General features: G+C 44.0%; 1 protein-coding gene across 3 annotated transcripts in view; it reads right to left on the bottom strand.

Moving 5' to 3' along the window:
• PDE7B (phosphodiesterase 7B) overlaps window positions 1–20,690 on the bottom strand; it is a 181,704-nt gene that overhangs the window by 71,792 nt on the left and 89,222 nt on the right. Inside the window, exon 1 of one of the 3 annotated variants that reach the window (XM_074819016.1) lies at window positions 14,518–14,839. The exons of the other annotated variants lie outside the window; for them this stretch is intronic. Within the exon in view, the coding sequence (XP_074675117.1) occupies window positions 14,518–14,755 (238 nt within the window). The 5' untranslated portion in view covers window positions 14,756–14,839. Of the gene's footprint in view, window positions 1–14,517; window positions 14,840–20,690 lie in introns of those variants that run through there. 3 annotated transcript variants of the gene reach the window in all.

The raw sequence follows: 20,690 nt of genomic DNA on the forward strand, positions 1-20,690 counted from the left end.
TGACAGTACTCAAAGTGTATATTGGTTTATAAAGTAACTGCCACGCTGCTGAAGGTACCATACCTCTAGCTCTGTTATGTCAGAGGAGCATGCAAACACCTCTAGCCTCCCTCAACGCAAAATGAGCTATTTAACCTCACTAATGAACTTGAACCTATTGCCACGGTTTCCCAACGTTATCATGGCTACGGTCCATCTGTACCCACATGTTGCGGGCTGGTTTTAGAGGTGAACTGTACAGGACACTGCAAGACAAATTCTGTTTTCACCTCGCTGCAGGCATAATAACCTCTGTACAGGAGATCAGCACTGATGGCAAAGTAAATCCAGAATGAGGGAGGGTTTGGCCCTTATCTTACCTGTTAACTAACACGAAGGCTCTCTAAATCCATCCAGTTTCAAAGCTAGAAATTCAAAGACAAGATTATAAGCTTTTTCTTGTTGAATTACAGCAGTAAGAAAAGCTGCCACTCTGAGCCTAAATAAAGTGTATTTAGGGCTTGGGCTCTATTTCAAGTTCTTATTAGCTCCTGGAAAGGTGCCACAGCAGCTCAAAATCTCTCTTGCCTGAAGTTGCGTAACTCTGCTGTACAAAGAGATCTGCATCTGCATGGAGATAAGACCATTCCTTTTGATTCCCCGTTTGTGGCCCTGCTTAGCTCTGTACAGCTATATTCTCCATGTGCTGAGCAGCCCAAGCCAGAGAGGCAGGTCTGCTTTCAATCTCCACGTCCTCCTGCAGCCCAGGAAACACAACCCCATGCCACACAGCAAGAAGGCACCACCAGACCACCGCCAATCCGATGCACAGATCACCTGTGACATGTCAACACTGTTAGCCCTAAGCAACTTCTGAGTGCCTCATGCATAATTCATTCTTCCTTAAAGTGGTTTCTGTGTGTATTTTGATGGCTGACACTCCAAGATCATTTCTGATCTGTTGCACACTGGAATCTAAGAGCTCTAAATGCTAGCTGACTTCCCCTAGAAGGCATTAAGTTATACACAGGGTCTTTGTTCTCCACCCCCCCCAAAAAAAACCCCTAGCACCTTTCCTGTAAACCAGTTCATGCCTTCAGTAGCTAAAAAGGAAATAGAAGAAAGTCAGTTCCTTCCCCCACCCTGCATCTTGCCACAGACGCATACAGAACACCCATTGCAGTGGTCACCCATCCTCCTGTCTCTCCTGGGTATCTTTTCAAGCAGCGGAGACTGCTCTTTGAAAGCCATCTCTTGTGGTAACAGTTTGCAGGTTGCATTTTCAGAGCCTGTCACTGGTGATTTAGGATAATCACAATCTGTGGCTCCACCAGCTTGACTTCTTGCCTCTCTCAGCGGTCATGCTTTCAGGTGTGGCTTTCCACCCAAAGCAAGCAGGAAGATATATCACTTGAGGCGTGAGAACAGGAGCTGGCAAGCAGCTCCTATTTTTTTTTTTATATATTTTTTTCATGATTTCCCCATGTTTCTTAATTTGTGGAAACATCCTGTAAACATAGACAGCAAAACCAGATATTTGCCCTGGTTCCATTGTAACTTCTGTGCTTGCAGATTTTACATTTGATAACAGAGGGAGAGAAGTAACAAAGTTTTCATTCTTCTACTTCCTCTCCAAAGAACAAGTAATCCTGTCCCCAAACGGGAGAGAGTACCACCTCTTTTGTGCATTGCTGCCTCCTGTTCACTGGCCACCTTCCACCAGCCCCTATTTCTGTAAGAAGTTTGTCCACAGACATCTATTCATGCATATCAAGCCTTAAAGAAAGAATTTTTTTATTTCATCCTCAAGATGACAGCCTGCAGTGGAAGTGATATATAACCTTGCTTTCAAATAAGTTTTTAATTTATACAGCATTCTTACTCGATGGGCTACTTAGATTTGCGATGTCCTATAGCACTACAGAAGCAACGTCGAAGAAGTCATTCTTTCCTCATTTCAGTGCGGCTTACTTTTGCTCTCTGCTTATCCAGTCTGATTAAATTGCTGTTTTCTCCATTTAAAAGGTTTTAAAACAGTCATCCAACTGTTCTGATTTCCCATGGATTAGTTGCACTTCCCCCCCAAGCCATCTGTCTGGCATTCATATTTTTACATGCTTTTCTTTTTACTATCATGCTGCTTCATATTATTTGATCTCTGCTCCTTCCACTTCTGCCTCTGTGTGTGGCTCAGACAGTCCCGTGTTATTTTATCAGCCTCCAACTGTAAGAGCAACGTGGGACAGCAGATACAGTTTTGCTGTTGTATTTCCTACTTGTGCTTGCTCACAAGAGGCTGAGGCCCTTCTCTTGATAAAAAGATGTTTCTGGGAACAGGAACAGAACATTCAAGCAACAGTATTAAAGCCAAACAACTTCTACTGGCAGGACCTTACCAGTTCACCTGGGAAAGCTGCTGGCTCCTGCAAGCCATATGGTTTTGGTGGTTGCAATGTTTGAGATGCAGAATATAATGAGGTTTTCACAGAAAATTAAGTTTCGGTACCTACTCTCTCCTTCTGGACAAAGGTGAAAGAGAAGCTCCCCCAGGGCAAAAAATACGTACCTCCTGGCAGAGACACATCATTTAAATAGTTGCTGTCTCGTAGCATGTGTGACAGTCACCCCAGTAGCTTCATCTACCCTAACTACAAGAAGGCGTGGGGTGATTACCTGGGGGAAAGTAGGAGTTCTATTGACTTGAGCTAGGGACTAGGTATTTGTGAGGCATTTCACAAGCCATTCATAGAGCAACAGTGAAAGCTGTATTTGTAGGGGAGATTAAATGTCTGCAGTCTCCAACGGGACAGCCTTCTCTACCATGTGCTGTCCTTTGGTAAAGGAAGGGAGCAGTAAATGAAATTCTGCCTGTAACAAGGAGGAAGCGGGGGGGGGGGGGGCACAATAGGGGATAATCTGGTGCTGAAAGAAGCATCAGTTCTGCTGTGCAGAGGTGGAGGCTGCAGAAGGGGAAGATGTAAAAGGCTATCTTAAATACAGAAGAGGCAATTAAGACTGCAGTTTTGGGAGCCAGTTAAGTTGAAGACACAGGTGTGCATTGCAACAGAAGAGAATTAATTTGTAGTGATGTAGTCAGCCTGGTCATGGCAATTTGGAAAGATGCTTAAAGGCATGGTGGCTGAGGAGTATGTCAGGACAGACTTTGCAGTAGGAAAGGAGAACACATGACTAAGAAAAGGACTTGACTGATGGTGAAAAATAAATCCTGTATCAAACTGGTCTGCCTTTCTAATGTGGAGGAGAACTGGACCAGGAGACTGGATCTTCTAGCTGTCTACATTTTCTCACCCTTATCTCTCCATCTGATCTAGACTCAGCATGAAAACTGAAGTCACTAAGTCTAAATGGGAGAACAGGGGAAAAAGAAAGTTAAGCAGATGACCAGAAAAACACAGATTCTCAATTATGATCTAAGCTCCAGTAGCTCTGCCTCTACTTTGTAGTGTTGCTCTTAACTCATGCTGTTAACAAGGTCACATGCAAAACATTTTTCTGTCTGTATGACAAGACAGCTAAGTACAGAGTGCTTTCCACTTCTAGTCATTTGATCCTATTCAAAACATATAATCTCCCAGGTCTCCAGTCTGTGCAAAGCCAGACATCAGCACATTTTTGGCTACAGGGCACCTACAAAAAGATTAGTGACAGTCTTGTGAGGCTTGTGTTGCAGATTCTGTCAAGGGGCCAACATTTAAATAAGGTACCTTGCATTTTCATTATGAGAATTCCAGCCCATTATTAGCAAAGTTAGTTTAACTTTTAGTCTGTTTTGCCAGCTACTAAGCACATATTTAATGATGTGCATTGCTGGCAATGGGGGAAGGGAAGATCTAGTCCATTGCTATTCCACTGGGAAATTAAATGAGCTTGCAGAGTATGCCTAGTTAGAGGTTATAACTTTATTCTGAATTCCACCTCTTTAATGTAATTATGATTTAATAGCTACACACCTTCAGTAGATGATCACATTTTACAGATCCCAGCTTACAACTCAGAAAACCAGAACACTGGGTTCTGTAGGTAGCTCAAGCATTTATTTGACATTAATCAGGTTGCTTCTTAGACACTTAAAGTCAGACTTGTATCTTAATGAACCAAAACTTCAGACCTAATTACTAGTGAAGATTTGAGCATCCAGGTTCAACCAAGGATCTGCGAAATCTTGTCAAAGGTCATACATTTCTCCTGATTATGCCAAGTGGGTAAGTCATGCAGACCACCCAGTCAACACACCCCATTCTAGTTAAGACTGGAAAATCCCTTCCTCCCGATTCTCTTATTTTCTCCCCATGCAAAATACAGTCTTAAGCACGCTTCTGTCTTAAGATACTTAATATTATTTGCTGCACTTCACCTTGCATGCAGTATGTTATCTGCACTAGCCAATTAAGTCCTATTATCCCTTTCACTTCTACGGTAAGGAACAGTTGAGGAAGAAACAGAAGATATCATATTGAAACCTGATTACTCATGAGGCTGGGCCAGAGTAGTCCTGTAACAGCTCCTCTATTCTCATGCCTGCAGCATGTCTTCAAGATGAGCGCCCACACTGCCATGACTTGAGTTGCTATCCTTGCTATTTTCTGTCACTTTGGCTGAGATGCACGAAGCTAGAAAAACTGGTAATTCACAACTCACGAGCTGCTCCTTAAAAAAAAAAAGTATATGACAGTCAATGCACAACTGCATCAAGCTCAGCTTATCTGTACTGCCATGCGCTTGATCCACAGCTGCAATTATGGTTTCCAGTAAGAGGGCAGGACTACTTGACAGAAAAAAGGTGGGGGAAAAAGCTGTGCCATCACTGGTATATAGCGGTGATCACTTCCTTATTCATGACTGACAAGGAGGGAACTTGGGACTAAACTGAAGTGAGACACTCTAGCGCACTGAATGGCACTAAAGAAATTCCTCTTCTCTCCTTCCAACTCCTACCCTTTGGTAGTCTCCTGTAAGTGTCTGCTGTTCCTCGCTGCTCTGCTTTCTTCAGCTTGCTGACTCTAAGCAGGATGTTCAAACTGACCTCGCTGGGAAGCTTATGCTGATGCTCTCTCATGTAAAAGCCTTGTCCCTCTGCCATTTTAGGGCTGTAGTTCTCAGCTATGCAGTAGATTCTTCTCTGCTTAGTCCCTTTTCCAGTGGTCATGGAAAGCAACACACCTCTTTTACACACACTGAACTGGAGTTCAAGAAAGGCCCTAGGCAATTGCCAGTATTAATTTACGCAGTTAGCTTTAGTTCCCAAATGAGAGCATGAAATGTATGCTCACTAGCACTTCCAGGAAGAAGAGAAAGCAAGTGTAATAGCTGTGCAATCATGTATAAAGTTCAGAATCTCCACAGTTTTCTGTTTCTCATTGTTAGTGTGCTTGAACATCAACTGAATCATTAAAGTAATCTGCAAGCAGGGCATACAGAATTCTTTTTTTTTCCTCTCCCTTCTTTTAATGAGACAAACCTGCATGCAAAACCCAAGCTGGATCAAATCACTCTTTTCGGCATTTCACAGGAGCCCAAACTCTCTCACCCCTTTATTGTCTCAGTTCCATTTAGAATTAGAAATGCAATTGCCGAATTACTGTGAAGGCAGCTGTTCCTGCAGTATATCCACTCAGGCTGGAAGCAGGAAATAAGAAATCTTCCATGAAAGCCTATAATTACGAGATTTCCAGCTTAAGTTTTGCACACATGAACTGTTTGGAAGATGTTTGGATAAGCAAAGTTTGGAATGCACAGCTATTTGGATAAGCAGCTGGGTGCTTCACTGAACCAGGTCTCCTGATAATCAAGATACATGCACAGATAACCCCTCAAGGACTAACTGCTGCTAACCTTAACTAACGGAAAGCTTGTTCAGAGAAGCACTTCTTATTAGACAAGGAAGAACTTAGCCAACAGCTATTAAAAACAGGCTAGTGGACTGTGTACTTAAGGTGTTTTCTGCACCTGTCAAAATTATGATGGCTAAAGAAATACTCTGTGCCTGCATTTTCCAATTGTTCTGTATGACTTTTAATTGAATATTCACCTGGAGGATTTGTGCAACACACTAGTTTTGGACTATTTTGGAACATAGCTCTACCAAGCTGAAAAATAATTCCTTCTACTTAGATGAACCTACTTTACAATTTAACTTTCAAGAGCAGTGTTCAAACAGTACTGTGTAGTGTAGTACTTAGTTTAGAGTTATTCTGGTTGATCTGTAATTCCAGCACCTGAAAACAAAACATTCAATCTCAAGGTGGTGCTTAAGCAACAGGGAATGAAGTAATGCCTGCCACAGCACAGTGCATTCTGAAAACCCTCCAGGATATCACTTCATTTCTAACTGCACCTGCACAAAGCATCTTTTAAGTAGGCCTTCGAGTTAACACTTTGCCCTTATCTTAGGTCAGGGAGAGCAGGAGAACACCAAGATAACAGTATTTGAAGCGCATTTCCTCCACACAAGTCAGAGCTGGCTACAGAGGAAAGGATTTCATACTCTCCCAAGGGAAGTGGAGCTTCACAAGTTTCTCTTTCAGAAGGGATCAGAGCTGGGGAAGTTTACAGCAATTTCTCCAGATGGTCTCCTGTGTATAAAGAGACACTTAAAGAGTGCACCTTGCACAGGATTTCACCTACAAGTACTGCTGAACACGCCGGTTTAGAACAAAGCCCATCCATGTCCATGGAAAGACCCTCCCTGGCTTCAGTGCAACTTGAATCAGGTCCTCAGCTCTCTGGACTGGGGAACGCTCCCACAGGGCAGCACTCACAAGGATTGCCAGCAACCTCTGCTAACTGTTTTAAAAATTTCATTTTCTGAGAGAACTTTGGAGGATACCTGAATTTCAGGGTATTTTGTTCAAAGATCAATGGAAGGGGTTTGCCCCTTTATTGCTACTGTAATAAGGGGTAGATCTGACAGCAATACTCTTGATGGTGAGCCTGCTAAACCCTTCTTGTGTTTGACCCTCCTCTTTGTACACAGCTTAGACCACACTATATTCAGCTTTGCAGCATCAGGACTTTACAGAACAATGCCTCCTCCTAGCAGGTGACAGGTTAAGACAAGGAACTTTTATGATCTTATGGAGATTTGAGGAGGCAAGAGGGAAAACTATAGTTGGCTGTCCACAGAAGAGTCAAAAGAATGCTTTATCTAGGAGCTTAATAAGAAGGATTTATTCCTTCTCTCATACAGAGTTTGTTTGTTTGTAGCCATAACAGCGACAGAAAACATTTTATGTCGCAAGCTGAGGAAAAAATGAAGAGCTGAGACATTTTTGTCTTGTGTTTGCAAGTCTACACCAAGAATTAGTCAAGTACTTAAAAGTTACTGTAATTTATCCCGTAATTAAGCAGGCTAAATGCTCTTTTTGAACAAGGTTAGGATGACTTACAAAAAGCTTTTAACAAATATCAAAGCATGTTTCAAGCTGGAAGTATCAAACGGGGTTTTTTTAAGTGTTTGCACTTTTTAGTCCAGGCCAAGGGAAGACAGGAGGACTAGCATGTTTTACAGCATCATGGCCAGAACCAGGTGCCTAACTGCTGTGAAGAAACAGCCTGAGGTCAATCAAGTTTTTTCAGTCAGCCTAAAGCAGCTGACAGTGGGGACTTCCTGCGGTATAACTCCAATTCAGACAAGTTTGCCCATTCGTAAAGATGCCCCTTGGAAACATGACAGCAGTTAAGCAGCATGTGAACAATCATAAGTAACATGGTTTAGCATATTCTGAATGCAGAGCCCTGGGGAGGGGGTCAGAATAGACCATAGTGGAGAAGATGGTGACATGGGCACCCTTCTCCTTGTGTTGCCTGAAAAACCAAACTCACACTTCATAAAGCAGGACTACAGAAAGCTGTCTGGGATGCACGACTACAAGCAGTTTGAAGAAGTATGACAGACCACAAGCTGTAGGTTTGTTATGAAGGAGCACTGGAATAGCAAACACGTTGCATATAACGCTCTACTCTGACTTTAGAAGCACTGGAAGTTAGATGCAGTATCAAGCCACTCATGGTGCATTTTAAATGTTTCTCACAACATTTAAGCAATACATAATAATAATAAGGCATGGCTAATACCACTACTACTTTCTATTGGTAGTCGTTTATCAGTTTAATTCTTCACAGAGTATAAAGCACTTAAGAGTCAATTTACCAAAGATAAAACTATCAGCTCTAACCCTAATGAAGCAAACAAGCATACAAAATAAAACCCCATCAGAAAGCCTGTTTGTATTATAGTGCAGTAACTTTTCCTTTAGAAACACTATTTTTACATATAAAGCTACATCTTTGGCTCCTGATATTTAGAAGAGCTTCACTGAAAGCAACAGATCTCGCCACCATTTTACAGCTCACCGGAATTTGCTCTATTTGTGTTTATAGTTTCCAGCAGACTGATGATTTGTCTCTGAGTCGACATATCAATAAAACCTCTGTCAGTTTTCCAGCACACGAGCCGCATTACCTTCTGCATGTTGGCCAACACCCAACCTGGGCAATTACATTTTATCTGCTAACTTTATCCTGAAGTTATCCTTAACTCTATATTGTAATATTTTTCTTTCTGTTGTGGTTGTACATAGTTGAACAGCTGCTCAAAGAGCTTCTCCAACTATTTCTGCAAACAAATTTTGTTTTCCAACATTCACAATAATGCAAACAAAAAATGTGCCAGCAAGGCTGAACTGAAACACCATTCAGAAATTGTTGGGATTTTCAGATTATTTCTTCTCTACTGTTTATCCCTGGCCTAGCTCTTATTTTGGTGGACCTGACAGTGCTAGGTTAACTATTGGACTTGGTGATCTTAAAGATCTTTTCCAACCTAAGCAATTCTATGATTCTATGATTCCATGATTCCAAATACCCCAAAACCCTAACAAATCCACAACAGAATATTTACAGAAGAATGAAGTAGGAAAGAGTGGTTAAGCACTTAAAGGTAGAGTTGAGTGAAAATCTTCACCCCCAAATTAAACAGAGTCTGGCTGACAAACACATCGGCTCATTTTGACATGTTCAAAACCAAAGACTTATAACATCAGTTCAACTTCTCATTCTGCACTACATTTTTAAAATACTCCTAAAAAAGGACCATAATTTGAACAGTGACCATGATTTAATGTCTCAAAATGGATTTTTTGACTTCTGAAGCCAATTCTCTAATTAGTCAAGTATTTTGGAGAAAAAGTAACTCTAAATCACATGCATTACTAACCTAAGTTCAGCCATAAACCAAAGAGTTATGTTTGAACAGCACAACCTACAGATGTGGTCTGAATTCTAAGTCTTTTATTGCTTGGTCTACATACACACACTATAGAAGTGGTACTGCATACTGTTTAATTTCACTGTTCTTAATGAAATCATCACATGCAGTTCCACTGATTTAACCAGCTCTTCATGAGAATATGGAACAGTACATTTCCTCTTCTCAGGGGCTGGAGTTTCAACACAACAGTCAGAGAGCAATCAAAGTTGCCACAGGTAGCCTTGATTCTATCAAATTCACATTCTTTGTCCCTAGTATGTGCAATAGATTTAACAAGTCTCAACATAAACCTTAAAAAACAAAACAAAATAAAACAAAACCTAACCTCAGAAAGATACAGCAAGCTGCCCTTCTGCCTGCTGTGCATCTCTCAGTAGGACACAAATGAAGCTGTTTTCAATCTAAGGAATAACACAAAAGACTGGTCAGATGCTAAGACAATGCCATTTGATAGCTCATGTGGTTTATTTATTGCTGGGATCTACATCTGCGGCACCTACATGCTCAACATCAACTACAGAAAATCATGAGCTTTCTGTTCGCCAAACCCCCATTTGGTTCTCAGTAATTCATAGCATGCATGCATGAGTTTCAAGACATCACAACGAAACATGATTCAGCAAATGCACACTGGAACAGGTTGCCCAGGGAGGTTGTGGATGCCTCCTCAAGTGTTCAAGGTCAGGCTGGATGGGGCTTTGAGCAATGTGATCTACTGGAAGGTGTCACTGCCCATGGCAGGGAGGTTGAAACTAGATGATCTTTAAAGGCCCCTTCCGACCCAAATAATTTTGTGATTCTATAAGTAATGACAGGAAGGGGAAACATGAAGTTTATTTTAATGTGCACAGTAAAGCTACTGCACAGCATGATAAAAATTGTTCATTGCAAAATAAAAATTAAGTAGAAGGCATGTTTCCTTGGATATCATGGAAGAACTGAGTCTTTGGGAGGTCTTGTGAATAACTTCAGGGAAGACCTTCAAGCAACCACTGAAGCAGCACACAGATGATTTAACTCCGACCTCTCAGGTCAGAGAGGTGTATCACAAGATTGCTCAGCACGCAGCTGCAAGGTTTGGAAGAGCAAGGGCAGTTTGGACAATGGCAAGTAGTTTGAATAGATTACTGAGTTGGAAAGGAGGCAGTTGATTGAAGAGAAGTAAACGGCCACACCAATAATTGGGGGAAATTTTCCCAGCAGCAAAGTGTAATAGGAGTGATGTGTGGTACTGCTTGTTTTTCCTCCTCGTGGCAAAGGGACTCATCAGTTAACAATGAGCATGATGCATGCCTGAATCAGAACCTACATTTCTGAGAAAACATCTACAGACAGAAAGAGGTGGAAAAAAACATTCAGAGTTGTTTCAAAAAACCCACAGAGATCAGTGTCTCAACAGACCTCGATAATTCTAAATACCACTGCACCTTCTCTGAAATTCTCGTATGTCTGCTCATGTGCAAGACTCAGTACAGAAACTCTCACTGGAGTTATCTGGGATGATCACGGCAAATTTAAGAGGTTGCTAATGCTCATAAGAAAGACTCTTGGAGGCAGACCTGTACCTGTTCCCCAATCAGGTTTGTTTAATCTGCAAAGCTCTGCTGCTGAGCTCTAGGAGAGGGTGATAAGAAAGTTAGGGTCATAAACAGAACACACTTCCCTCCTAGAGATCAACATGGTTTCAGTTAAGAATTATTTGAATAATTCAATTGTAATAATATCAACACATGCTGTTATTCAAGTAAAAAGTGTTGGCTTGCAAATAATCTATTTGAAGCATTGTAAGGAATGACACTGAATTATACCCATTTCCCACCCAACGCTTTTCAAATTAATTATGTTCCATTACTGCACTTTCTTACTATCACATGGCCAGTCTGAGTGTGTGAAATGGCTTCTGGCACAGCCACACAGAGTCTTCACCAAACCACAGTTTTGTGCTGATTTGGTCAGGGATTGAAACAGGGGAAAAGGAGTTACTAAGCAACAGCAGGCCAGAAGCAGGAGAAAGGTCTGCAGTCTTAATTGATCCTAACTTTAAAAAGCAGTGCAGCAGTAAGAGAAGGCTCAAATAGTGAATTTTATTGCTTTGGAAGGGAAAATAAATCATCATTAGAAACCCCAGGCAGGCAGTCTCTATGAGATCTGGGTTCTTCGTTTATCCCAACTATATGCTGCATGATGTATTGCAAACACTTTTTTTGTGGAGAGATTGAGTAGCTTATTCTCAGTACTGAACAAGAAGATGAAAGACCCAGATACAGATCTTTTATTTGAGAGCCCAGGATATAGAGACAGTTTTGCTCTCTAGCAACTCTCTACTCCTACCTCAGGAAAGAGGAATGCGGTAAGAATTATGGCTATATGGGTCCCCAAGACACTGCCATCCACAGAACTGACATCATGTCCAGATATAGCTCTCCTTCCTCCTCACCACCTATGGTTAAGAGCGTTGTTCCTTTCTAGAAAGCCAGTCCAAAGCCGAGTCCAATCACTCAGGCTGGGACAAGGGAATTTGCTTAGCTAAATCTCTCTTAACGTGATCAAGCAAGGCAGAAATCCTGACAGTTTCCTTCCAGAATCCACATCTATTTCCTCCTCTTCTACTGTAAACAAAGTAGTTCCATGAAGATGTGATAACAGAACATGAGTTATCACGTGAAAACTTATAAATTTAAATTAAAAAGCCCTTGATATGGAAAGTGCAGTGAACTCTACTACTGAACAATCAGCCTTTATTTGCCTAGCTAGCAGTATCTTGAGCAGAAGTTATTTGCTTCAGCTTCACCTGAAGAAAACCTGATTTCCCATTGAAATACTGCCTTTCTATAAGATACAAGTTATACAGTTTGGTTTTTTTTAAAGGAGCCAAACATGTACAAAACACCATACAAACACAAAGCTGAGTACCTCATGCTACTGATCCTTCCAAATTATTATCTTTTCTTCCCATTTCTGCATTCTTTGATTTTGCACTTATTTAAGTATACCAGATTTCAGCATTTACTGGTTTTCCCACATACTCCAATGTACTTAAAGTGACTAAAATGAAACCACAAGAGGTAAAACTACTAGAATGAGTGTTGCTGAGGAGGAAAAACCAGCAACCCAGGTCTCTCAAACTGTCTGATGATTCGTATTTAAAGTGTTGAGAGTTAAGAGTCACCCTCTGCTCTGATGTGTACTGGTGCAAGTCAACCGAGCTTATGAAATAGGATCTGGCTCCATGAAGAGGACTGTCCCTTCACAGGATACGAGTAGTAGCCACTTGAGTAAATGCAAGTTACTCATATCCTGCGAGTGGACTAATCTGTCTCTGTACATTCATGCACATTTTTAGTTGCCTCCAGGAATCTGAAGGCGAATCTCATTTGTTACCTAATGAAACTAATTTCACCAGATATAACACAAGCATACTGAAAAACCACTATTACTCATACATGAGTGTAACCAATGCAGCATTGCTTAAGTTCTGTTTGATTAGGGGTCACCTCTGAACACTCACCATTCACCACACAAACCTCAATCTCCCTAGTTGGCTATGGTACATTCCCAGCTGATTTGCTCCAAGTCCTAAAGAGCAATTTGACCTCCTCTTTCTTTATCCACAACACTCGTACTTACTATTCTTTTAAACTAAAGTGATTCCCAGAGTGGGGTGGCAAGTTGTACATCTTCCTTGGAGCCTGAGAACTTACCTTCCCTTGTCCAAAACAGAAGTGAACCATGCATTTCCTAGTTTAACTGCAAACATCTGAAGTAATGGACATACAGTGACCAACCAGCCAACCTTGATGGGCATCCAAAAGTGATACACAGATACTTGTTTACTATTTAACTTTATATATACATACATACACACATGCGCACTTTGAAATACCTGCAACGAGATTATTCTACATAAGACATTAAATTATTCTGGTTCAAAATACTGTAAATTGTTGGTCTCAATAAAGGGTACAGCAAAGGAAGATGAAAGCACAATCTTCGAAGACTGAATGCACCGGAAGAGTTTAGTGACCAGGTTGCAGAGATGGGATAATGCTGAGTTCTGAAGGAACGAGCCACACAGTTCCAGTATGTCTGTTAAGTCACAGTAGTATGACGATGGGAGAATAAAAACATCATCAACTGATACTGAGACATACGCCTATGAGCCTGACTTCAACAGAAGCCAAGAGGTTTTGAAGAAGGCAAGAGGTTGCTTCCATCAGAAGGCAACAGGTTTTGAACCATAAGCAATGTGGAGAATGGGTTAAGACGCAGTATCAACTAATCAGAAGAAGTACCGTGCTAACATGACAACTCATTCCCACCTAGTGAAAGTGCAAGAAGTCTAACCTGGACTTCCATAACGCATTTGATGTGCTGCCATACGGCTCCGTGACTGTTAGTGAGTTAGGAAAAAAATGACATGCGAGATTTATGCACTTAATAAAAAAGCATGTGTCCTTTAGCCAGTAATATACCACTCAAAGAGAAAGTGGTGGGATGGGGCAGTGTTACTCCAAGAATGGGCCTCGAGTTGTTAATACCGGTAGCTAACGACCCACAACCTTACGAGGCTGTCGCTCCGCGCTGCAGATGGGAGGCACGGGAAGATCGTGTCGAATGAGCCAAGCACAAAGATCAGGGTGAAGTCTGACGGCGTGAGAGGAGAGGCCCTGCACTGAGAAAGGCACAGCGGGAACAAGTGGGGAAGCCCTCGGCGCTTGGGGGGGGGGGGGGGGGGGGGGCGGCCACCCCCGCTCCTGCAGCGGCCGGGCGGCCCCAGCGGCGCCCCCACCCCGCCCCGGCACCTCGACCGCGGGCCGCCGCTGCGGAGCTCCGTGCGGCGGCCGGGAGAGGCTCTCCCGCGCCGGCAGAGAGCCCAGCTGCCCTGGCTGAGCTGTGCCTCACAGCCGCGGAGCGACGTGCTCTACTGCTAAGCTGAGCTTTTGTCGCCCCGCGTATAAAAGCGCGCAACAGATGGCACGGGAGAGCGTCGTCTGCAAACGGACCTGACTTCCAGAGCCGGCACAAACTCCGCGTGTGCGTGCGGATGCGCTTGTGCGTGTTCGCGGGGGGAGAGAGCGAGCGAGAGTTGCCAAAAGCACGGTTTTAAAGGCGGACGCCCGTCGGGCAGCGCTCGCCGGCCCCGCGCCTTTCCCACCCGCCCCGCTCCGGCCGCGGCTCCCAGCCACCCCCGGCCCCCCGCCGCGTTTTCCCCCCGGCTCCCCCGAGCAGCAGGGGCGGGGGAAACCTACCTGCCGAACCGCCCAGGGCATCCTCGCTCTCCAAAACCCCTCTGTGCTTCGCCCCGCGGAGCTCCCCCTTGGATTTCCAAACGAGCTTTACCATCTTGATCATCTCGGGCAAGTCCCAGGCCAGGGTCCCCTGCTGATAACCGGGCAGGCTGCCCATGGGAAAGGGCATCGGCTCTTCCCCCGTCCTCCTCCGCCTGCCCGGCTCTGTCGCGGGGAAGAAGCGCTCCAGCACCGGCATCCTGGCCCGCGCCCCCCGCCGGGGAGCCGCAGCCCCCCCCCGGCCCGAGCAGCCGCGATGGGCATCCAGAGCGGGGCGGGGGCGCCCGGCCGCCCACCACCGCCGCCCCCCGGCCCCGGCCCCGGCCCCGGCCCCGCGCTGCGGGCGCGGAAGGAAGGAGCGAGCGCCGGGCTCCGGCCGCCGCCGCGCTGGCCGCCCGCCCCGCTGCGCGCCCTCAGCCCGCCGCCAGGCGCCTGCAGCCGGGGCGAAGCGGCTGGCGGGCAGGCGCGGAGCCGCCGCTCATGCCGGCGCAGCGCCGAGCCCCGGGGGCGGGGGCTCGGGCCGCTGCTGCTGCGGCGGCTGCTGCTGCTGCCGGCGGCGGTGCGGGGGCCGGCGCAGCCCGGCAGCGGCACTCGGGGCAGGGCCGCCCCTCACGCCCCTCTGGGCGCTAAGGAGTGGGGGGGGGGTGGAGCAGGGAGGAGGCGGTTTGACTTTATCCCTGCTGGGATGCCATGGGGGAGCCCCCACCCCGCCACCACCCCCGCCTTCCTCCTCGCACTCGCCTTCCTCCTCGCCCTCGCCCGGCTGGCTACGGAGCCGGTGGGGGTTTTGGCCTCTTAGTCAAACCCCGCCGTAACCTCGGCTGCCCCGCGGCCGGGAGGAAGGGCGGTGATTCACGTCCCGCCGCTCGCTGCGAGAGCCGGGAGCGGGACACGAGTCCGCGGGCGGTGTACGTGCCCCCCCCCCCCCCCCCCCCCCGCCCCGTTTTCGGACGCCAACCCGAGGGAAAGTACCCAAACCGAGCACGCAGGAGGGCAGCGAAGGTGCCGGGCGCTCGACGGGTCGGAGAGGAGCGAGCTGCTGCAACGACGGGTTTGGGGAGGGTGCGGGGTCTGCCCCGCGTCCTCATGGCTGGGGCCGCCGAGCGCCACCTGAATGGGTTCACGCTAGGACACTGCCTGGTGGCAGCGATCATTCACAGGCTCCGACGAGAAGACAATTATTCATCGCTAATCTTTAAAAACAAGGCAAAGCCGCCCGGGAGAGGGCTCCGTCTCACGCAGAAATGAGGGGGGGTGCTGGGGCTCTGCAGCCGTCAGCGACCCTGTCCCTGGGCTTGGGGGCGGCCTTCGGCCAGGCACCGCAGCAGCACCCGTCCCTTCCCCGGGGTACCTGACCGGGAGGGGCCTTGCGATTTTCAGAACTTTTATTTTGCCTTTATACAATATATGCCTCTTAGCCTGCCACTGGTACGGGTCTGTCCTTTAGCTGTTAGTTTACAGAGGGTACAGCAGAGGAAAATTACAGAAGACTTACTTAATGGGATTTCAGTGGGCATTATAGTACTTCCTAGCATGCATAGTAATACATTTGTCTTCTCCAGGTTACATTCAATGTTCTGCCTTCTTTCCAGGTGGAAAAAAAAAAACAAACCTGGCAAAGAAGCAGGATCTTCCTTCACAGAGGAAGAGGAGCCAAGAGAATGGACTGAAAATTAATAAACATCCTTAGGTGTAGAAAACAGAGAGCACAAGCCTTTCCTCCTCATGCCATCATCAGCAGGGGCAGTGTGCTGTTCCCCTGTTTTAGGATCCTCTGCCATCCTTATCTTAATGTTCCCACCTCAAACTGACAACTCTAATGCTTTTCAAAAACTAGCCCTATTTTGACTGCAGGCTGTAGTGCCGTACTGTTTGTATACTACACTTTCAGGTGGCTCTGTCCTGAAAATTGTGAAGCGCTTCCGAAGTATTATACTATTGTTGTACTGTTATTTTGCAGAGACCTTAGCATCAGGATATCCTGACTCTTGGAACAAAAGGGTTAAGAACAAAGAAAACAAATAGATGATGTGCAGTACAGTAGCACAAGCATTAACACATTTGTACAATCTATGGTTACAATTTTGTGGAAAGGCAAATTTATTGTTGTTAGGTTCATATGGCTTCTTGTGATATTTTAGGTTTTTCATATTAGTGCGTGTTGTGCAATTACTCTAAAGCAATGTTGTTCCTGTTAGAGAGGGGTAAACTAGGCAACTGAAGTCCAAAAGACTGAGAAGACTACTTGCCTACAGGGCGAGTTAAACCTTACACCCCAACTACTTCACTTTGGTTTTGAGCTACAAGGAGTTGCAGTAACTTTTTTTTTTCAGTTATTGTTTTTCCTCTTTGTTTACCTCTGCACTTCCTGCTCCTCGCTGGGGCAAAGAGCAGAAGCGCCAGAGCACTGTTAAAGAAAGGCTATCCTTGTGGCATTTCCAGCTTCACTGGATACAAAAAATACCAGGCATCTCAGAAGAGAATGTATTCATAGATGCCCAGCCCAATTTTTAGATGAATATCTGAATATTTAAGTGCTTAACAGAACAGCCATCAACCCTCTCGATAGCAGCAACAGCAATCTTCTGAGTTTTCAAAATCTACACTACCTTTTTATGTCCTTAAAACTGTGGAAAGTTTTGTGCCACCTGTAGTCAGGTCACTTGGGTATGTACCTGCCTTGTCGATAGGATCAGGCAGTCAGAATCAAAGCATTAATTATTGTATCTCTTTTCACTTACAGTTCCACAGGTGCAAAGCACGAGGCCAATCAAAAACCAAACTGAAACTGTGATCTGTTTGTTAGAGTTTTAGTATTTCAAAGAAGTTATGTAATAAACCTAACTATGTATTTTTTCTGGGAAAATTAGTGTCAAATGAAAGCAACTGCTTGAGATTGCCTGGAGTTTCTTCCCCCCCCCCCCCCCCCCCCCCCATTTCTGGCCAGTTTAAGGATCAGCAGTGGCAAATGAAAAAGAATAAATAGTGTAAAAAATGTTGCCTGGCACTAATGGGTATGTCTGTAAATTAATACACCTTATTCTTACTAAACTTGTGCTTCACAGTTGTACTACAATTCAGTGATTACTTATCCTTAATTCATCCAAGATTTTGCTGATACTGATTGACTTTTGTTTTGTCTTTTTTGTTATAAGAATGGATCCAGATGAGAGCTGCTCACAGGAAAGCCTGGAAGATCCTTGTTTATGAGGTATCATCTGTAGCATCACTCTCAGAGACTTTAAAAAGACAAAATGCTCAGATTTTGCAAGTTCTCTTTTTCTCTGACTTCAGTTGTGCTGTGATGATTTGCCCAACTTGAAGATGTGACCTCAACATAACGCTTTTCATTGTGCTTGAGAAAAGCCATCAGAATTAAAAGATAACATGGTCCTACACAGCAATGTACCCAGGCATTTGTGACTGCATTTTGAACAGTCCTTCAACAAGCTCAGCTCACCTAAAACTTCTCTTTTGCATTCCCACTTCCAGCCAGACTTTAAGAAGTCTTTCAACAGAGATGGATGACTTTATTGCTACTAACTGCATTTCTCTCCGACTCCAAGTCAAAGCAGCTTAAGTGATTACAAGAGAAATATAAATGTATTAGCTCTGGCCCTCGTTCATCCTGAGAACCAATGCCAACGAAAAGGCGAACAGAGTCATCTGAAAACCTGACAAGGCAGTGCATATTTTCACAGGTAGACACGAGAACTGGAAACGACCTGAGGAAAGGAATACTGTGGTGGGAGAAAAGGGAAGGGAGTAAACTGACAGATTAATAGCTGGTGTTTCATAATTGGTGTCTCTTAAAAAGCTTTACTTGTTTGCTTATTCACTCCAAAGTTATGTACTAAGAGCAGCAGCAGCAGAATTGCATGCCAGATGGTAGAGGAAGTGCCTCGTGTATCTTTCCAGTCTACTGAAGCCTGCAGGGCCGTCGTTAACCCACTGCTCTGGTTTTCATTGCAAGTCCCTTTCTTCCCCTTTTTTCTTTTCCTTCCTTCAAAGAAAATGGAGGGAGGGGGAAAGAGGAGAAAAAAAAAAAAAAAAAAAAGAAAAGCCATGGTTTAAACTGGCAATAGCACCATCCTTTTGGCTTTGAGCTACCCCGTCCTGTGCCAAATATACTGTCTCCAGCAGCTCTCCCACAACAAATCAGTCCAGACACACAAAAGCTGTAAAAAAAGAATGGTGAAGAAAGATCCTTGATTCCCCCCCTCTACCCCCGCCCCCTCCCCCCCAGCCTTTTCCTTTTGCTTCCCTCCTCAAGCTTCATTCTCCAGCAATGACCTCCTGCTTGCCAGTGCTGTAAGTGATACTGGGACCTCCAGCCTGCAATGTTGCTGACAGCTTCCTTAGAGTACAGGCGTCTTTGCCTTTCTGTACTAACACAGCATTGTAAAGGAGAAGTTATATTCTATTATTCCTCTCACTTCTATCTGATAGCCGATGTTTGAAAAAATGGCTCATAAATTAGTAAGAGTGGCAGATTCATTACTATTGGAAACTTTGTCTATTCTTTCAGCTAACCCACACCACTGCATTGTGTCACAACTTACAAAGAATATGTTCCCAAACAAACACCTGAAAAAATTTGATATTGTCTATTTATACAGTACATTATTAAAACAAAAAAATGGAAAAAGGCTACCATTTTTTCAAGTGATTAACAAACATTAAATACTCCAAATGTAGAGACCAGTTTCAAAGACTATCAGATACTGATTTTTAGAAAGTGTAAAGCATGTGTCTTTAGATGGCACTCATTAGCAGAATCATCTTCAATCAGTAGTCACTTATGAAAAGTATGCCTTTGCCTCTGTCCTAGGGGTCGCAGAGTCATGCAGAGACAATAGGCTAGACCATGGCCTGGGGTCAGACCCAAGTGATGACACCATCACTGTGATCAAGTTTTAGAAGACTTCAGGGGTGTGATGTGACCTTAAGAGAAAAGAGAAGATTGCGAATGCCGGGGCACAGTCCTTACACATAAAGTAAAAAAAAAAGGTGCTGCAGATTTGCAGGGCAGCCTAAAATGAGCAGTAGAGAAAACAAGAATGTGAGTAACTTTTAGAAGGGACAAGGGAACAGAGTACCTAAGAAGCTTGGAGAATAGGATAGTTGAAACATAAGCAGGCAGAGTTATGCAGAGCTTGCAAGAATTTTTCTAATGACCTCCTGGAAGGTTTCTTTCATTGCTTGAAAAATCTTAGTATAATTTTCTTATTCTTTGCCCCACATTTGTCTCATTCCAGATGTCTGTTATTTTTAATTGTATTCTTACTAATCAGAACAATTTCTCATTTATTTTTACCATTGCCATTACTTTATTAAATATGTATAATTTAATATTTATGATTATGAATAATTTTAGATTTATTTGGGGAGAGTTACTATGTCTTTGCTCTAGACTGGACATACTAAATTCTATAAACTCTATCTCAGAACTTTTTCCCCAACCCTGACATTATTTTAATATTTTTACTATGAATTCTTAACAATTTGCTAACATTTTTTTTTGATGCATACTCAACGTACACAGTAGGCCATTTTTTTATCTGCTACCATCTCACTGTCAAGAGTAGTGAAATGAGTTTCTCAGGGAATGGTATGATGTGCTATTTGTCATTGCCTGAGCTGCACACAGCATCACTCTTTGAGAGTCTCACCTACTGGGAAATGTTGAAGACAGTCAGTGGTGTTCTATGAGTTCATGGTAATCTTTTGTTTGTTGTCATCAGTCAATCAGACTCCTTGGAAAAAGATTCTGGAAACAGAGGAGTGAGGATTACTTGAGTTCTGCAGGGCAAGGAGCCAATTCCTTTTTCTTTCTTAGCACATGTGAGATAGCACATTTTTATGATTAACAATTTGTACTACTAACTAAGCAAAAATGCTTGTGGTAAACGAATAAACAGAAGTCCGTAACTAATTGGAAACAGTGAGGTTGTGTAATTTTTCCATTGCCTGCACTAGAAAATTAAAAGTTCAGCATACTGAGTCTGATGCTTAAAATCTCCCACAGTACACAGTGAAATTCTCTGTAGCTTTAAAGGAAATAACAGATAATAGACTCATTTCACCTTAATAAACCATGATAAGAAAATAATAATGATAAGCTGAAGGAGAAG

Source organism: Strix aluco, chromosome 3 (genome assembly GCF_031877795.1).
Source record: "Strix aluco isolate bStrAlu1 chromosome 3, bStrAlu1.hap1, whole genome shotgun sequence".
NCBI classification, from domain to species: domain Eukaryota; kingdom Metazoa; phylum Chordata; class Aves; order Strigiformes; family Strigidae; genus Strix; species Strix aluco.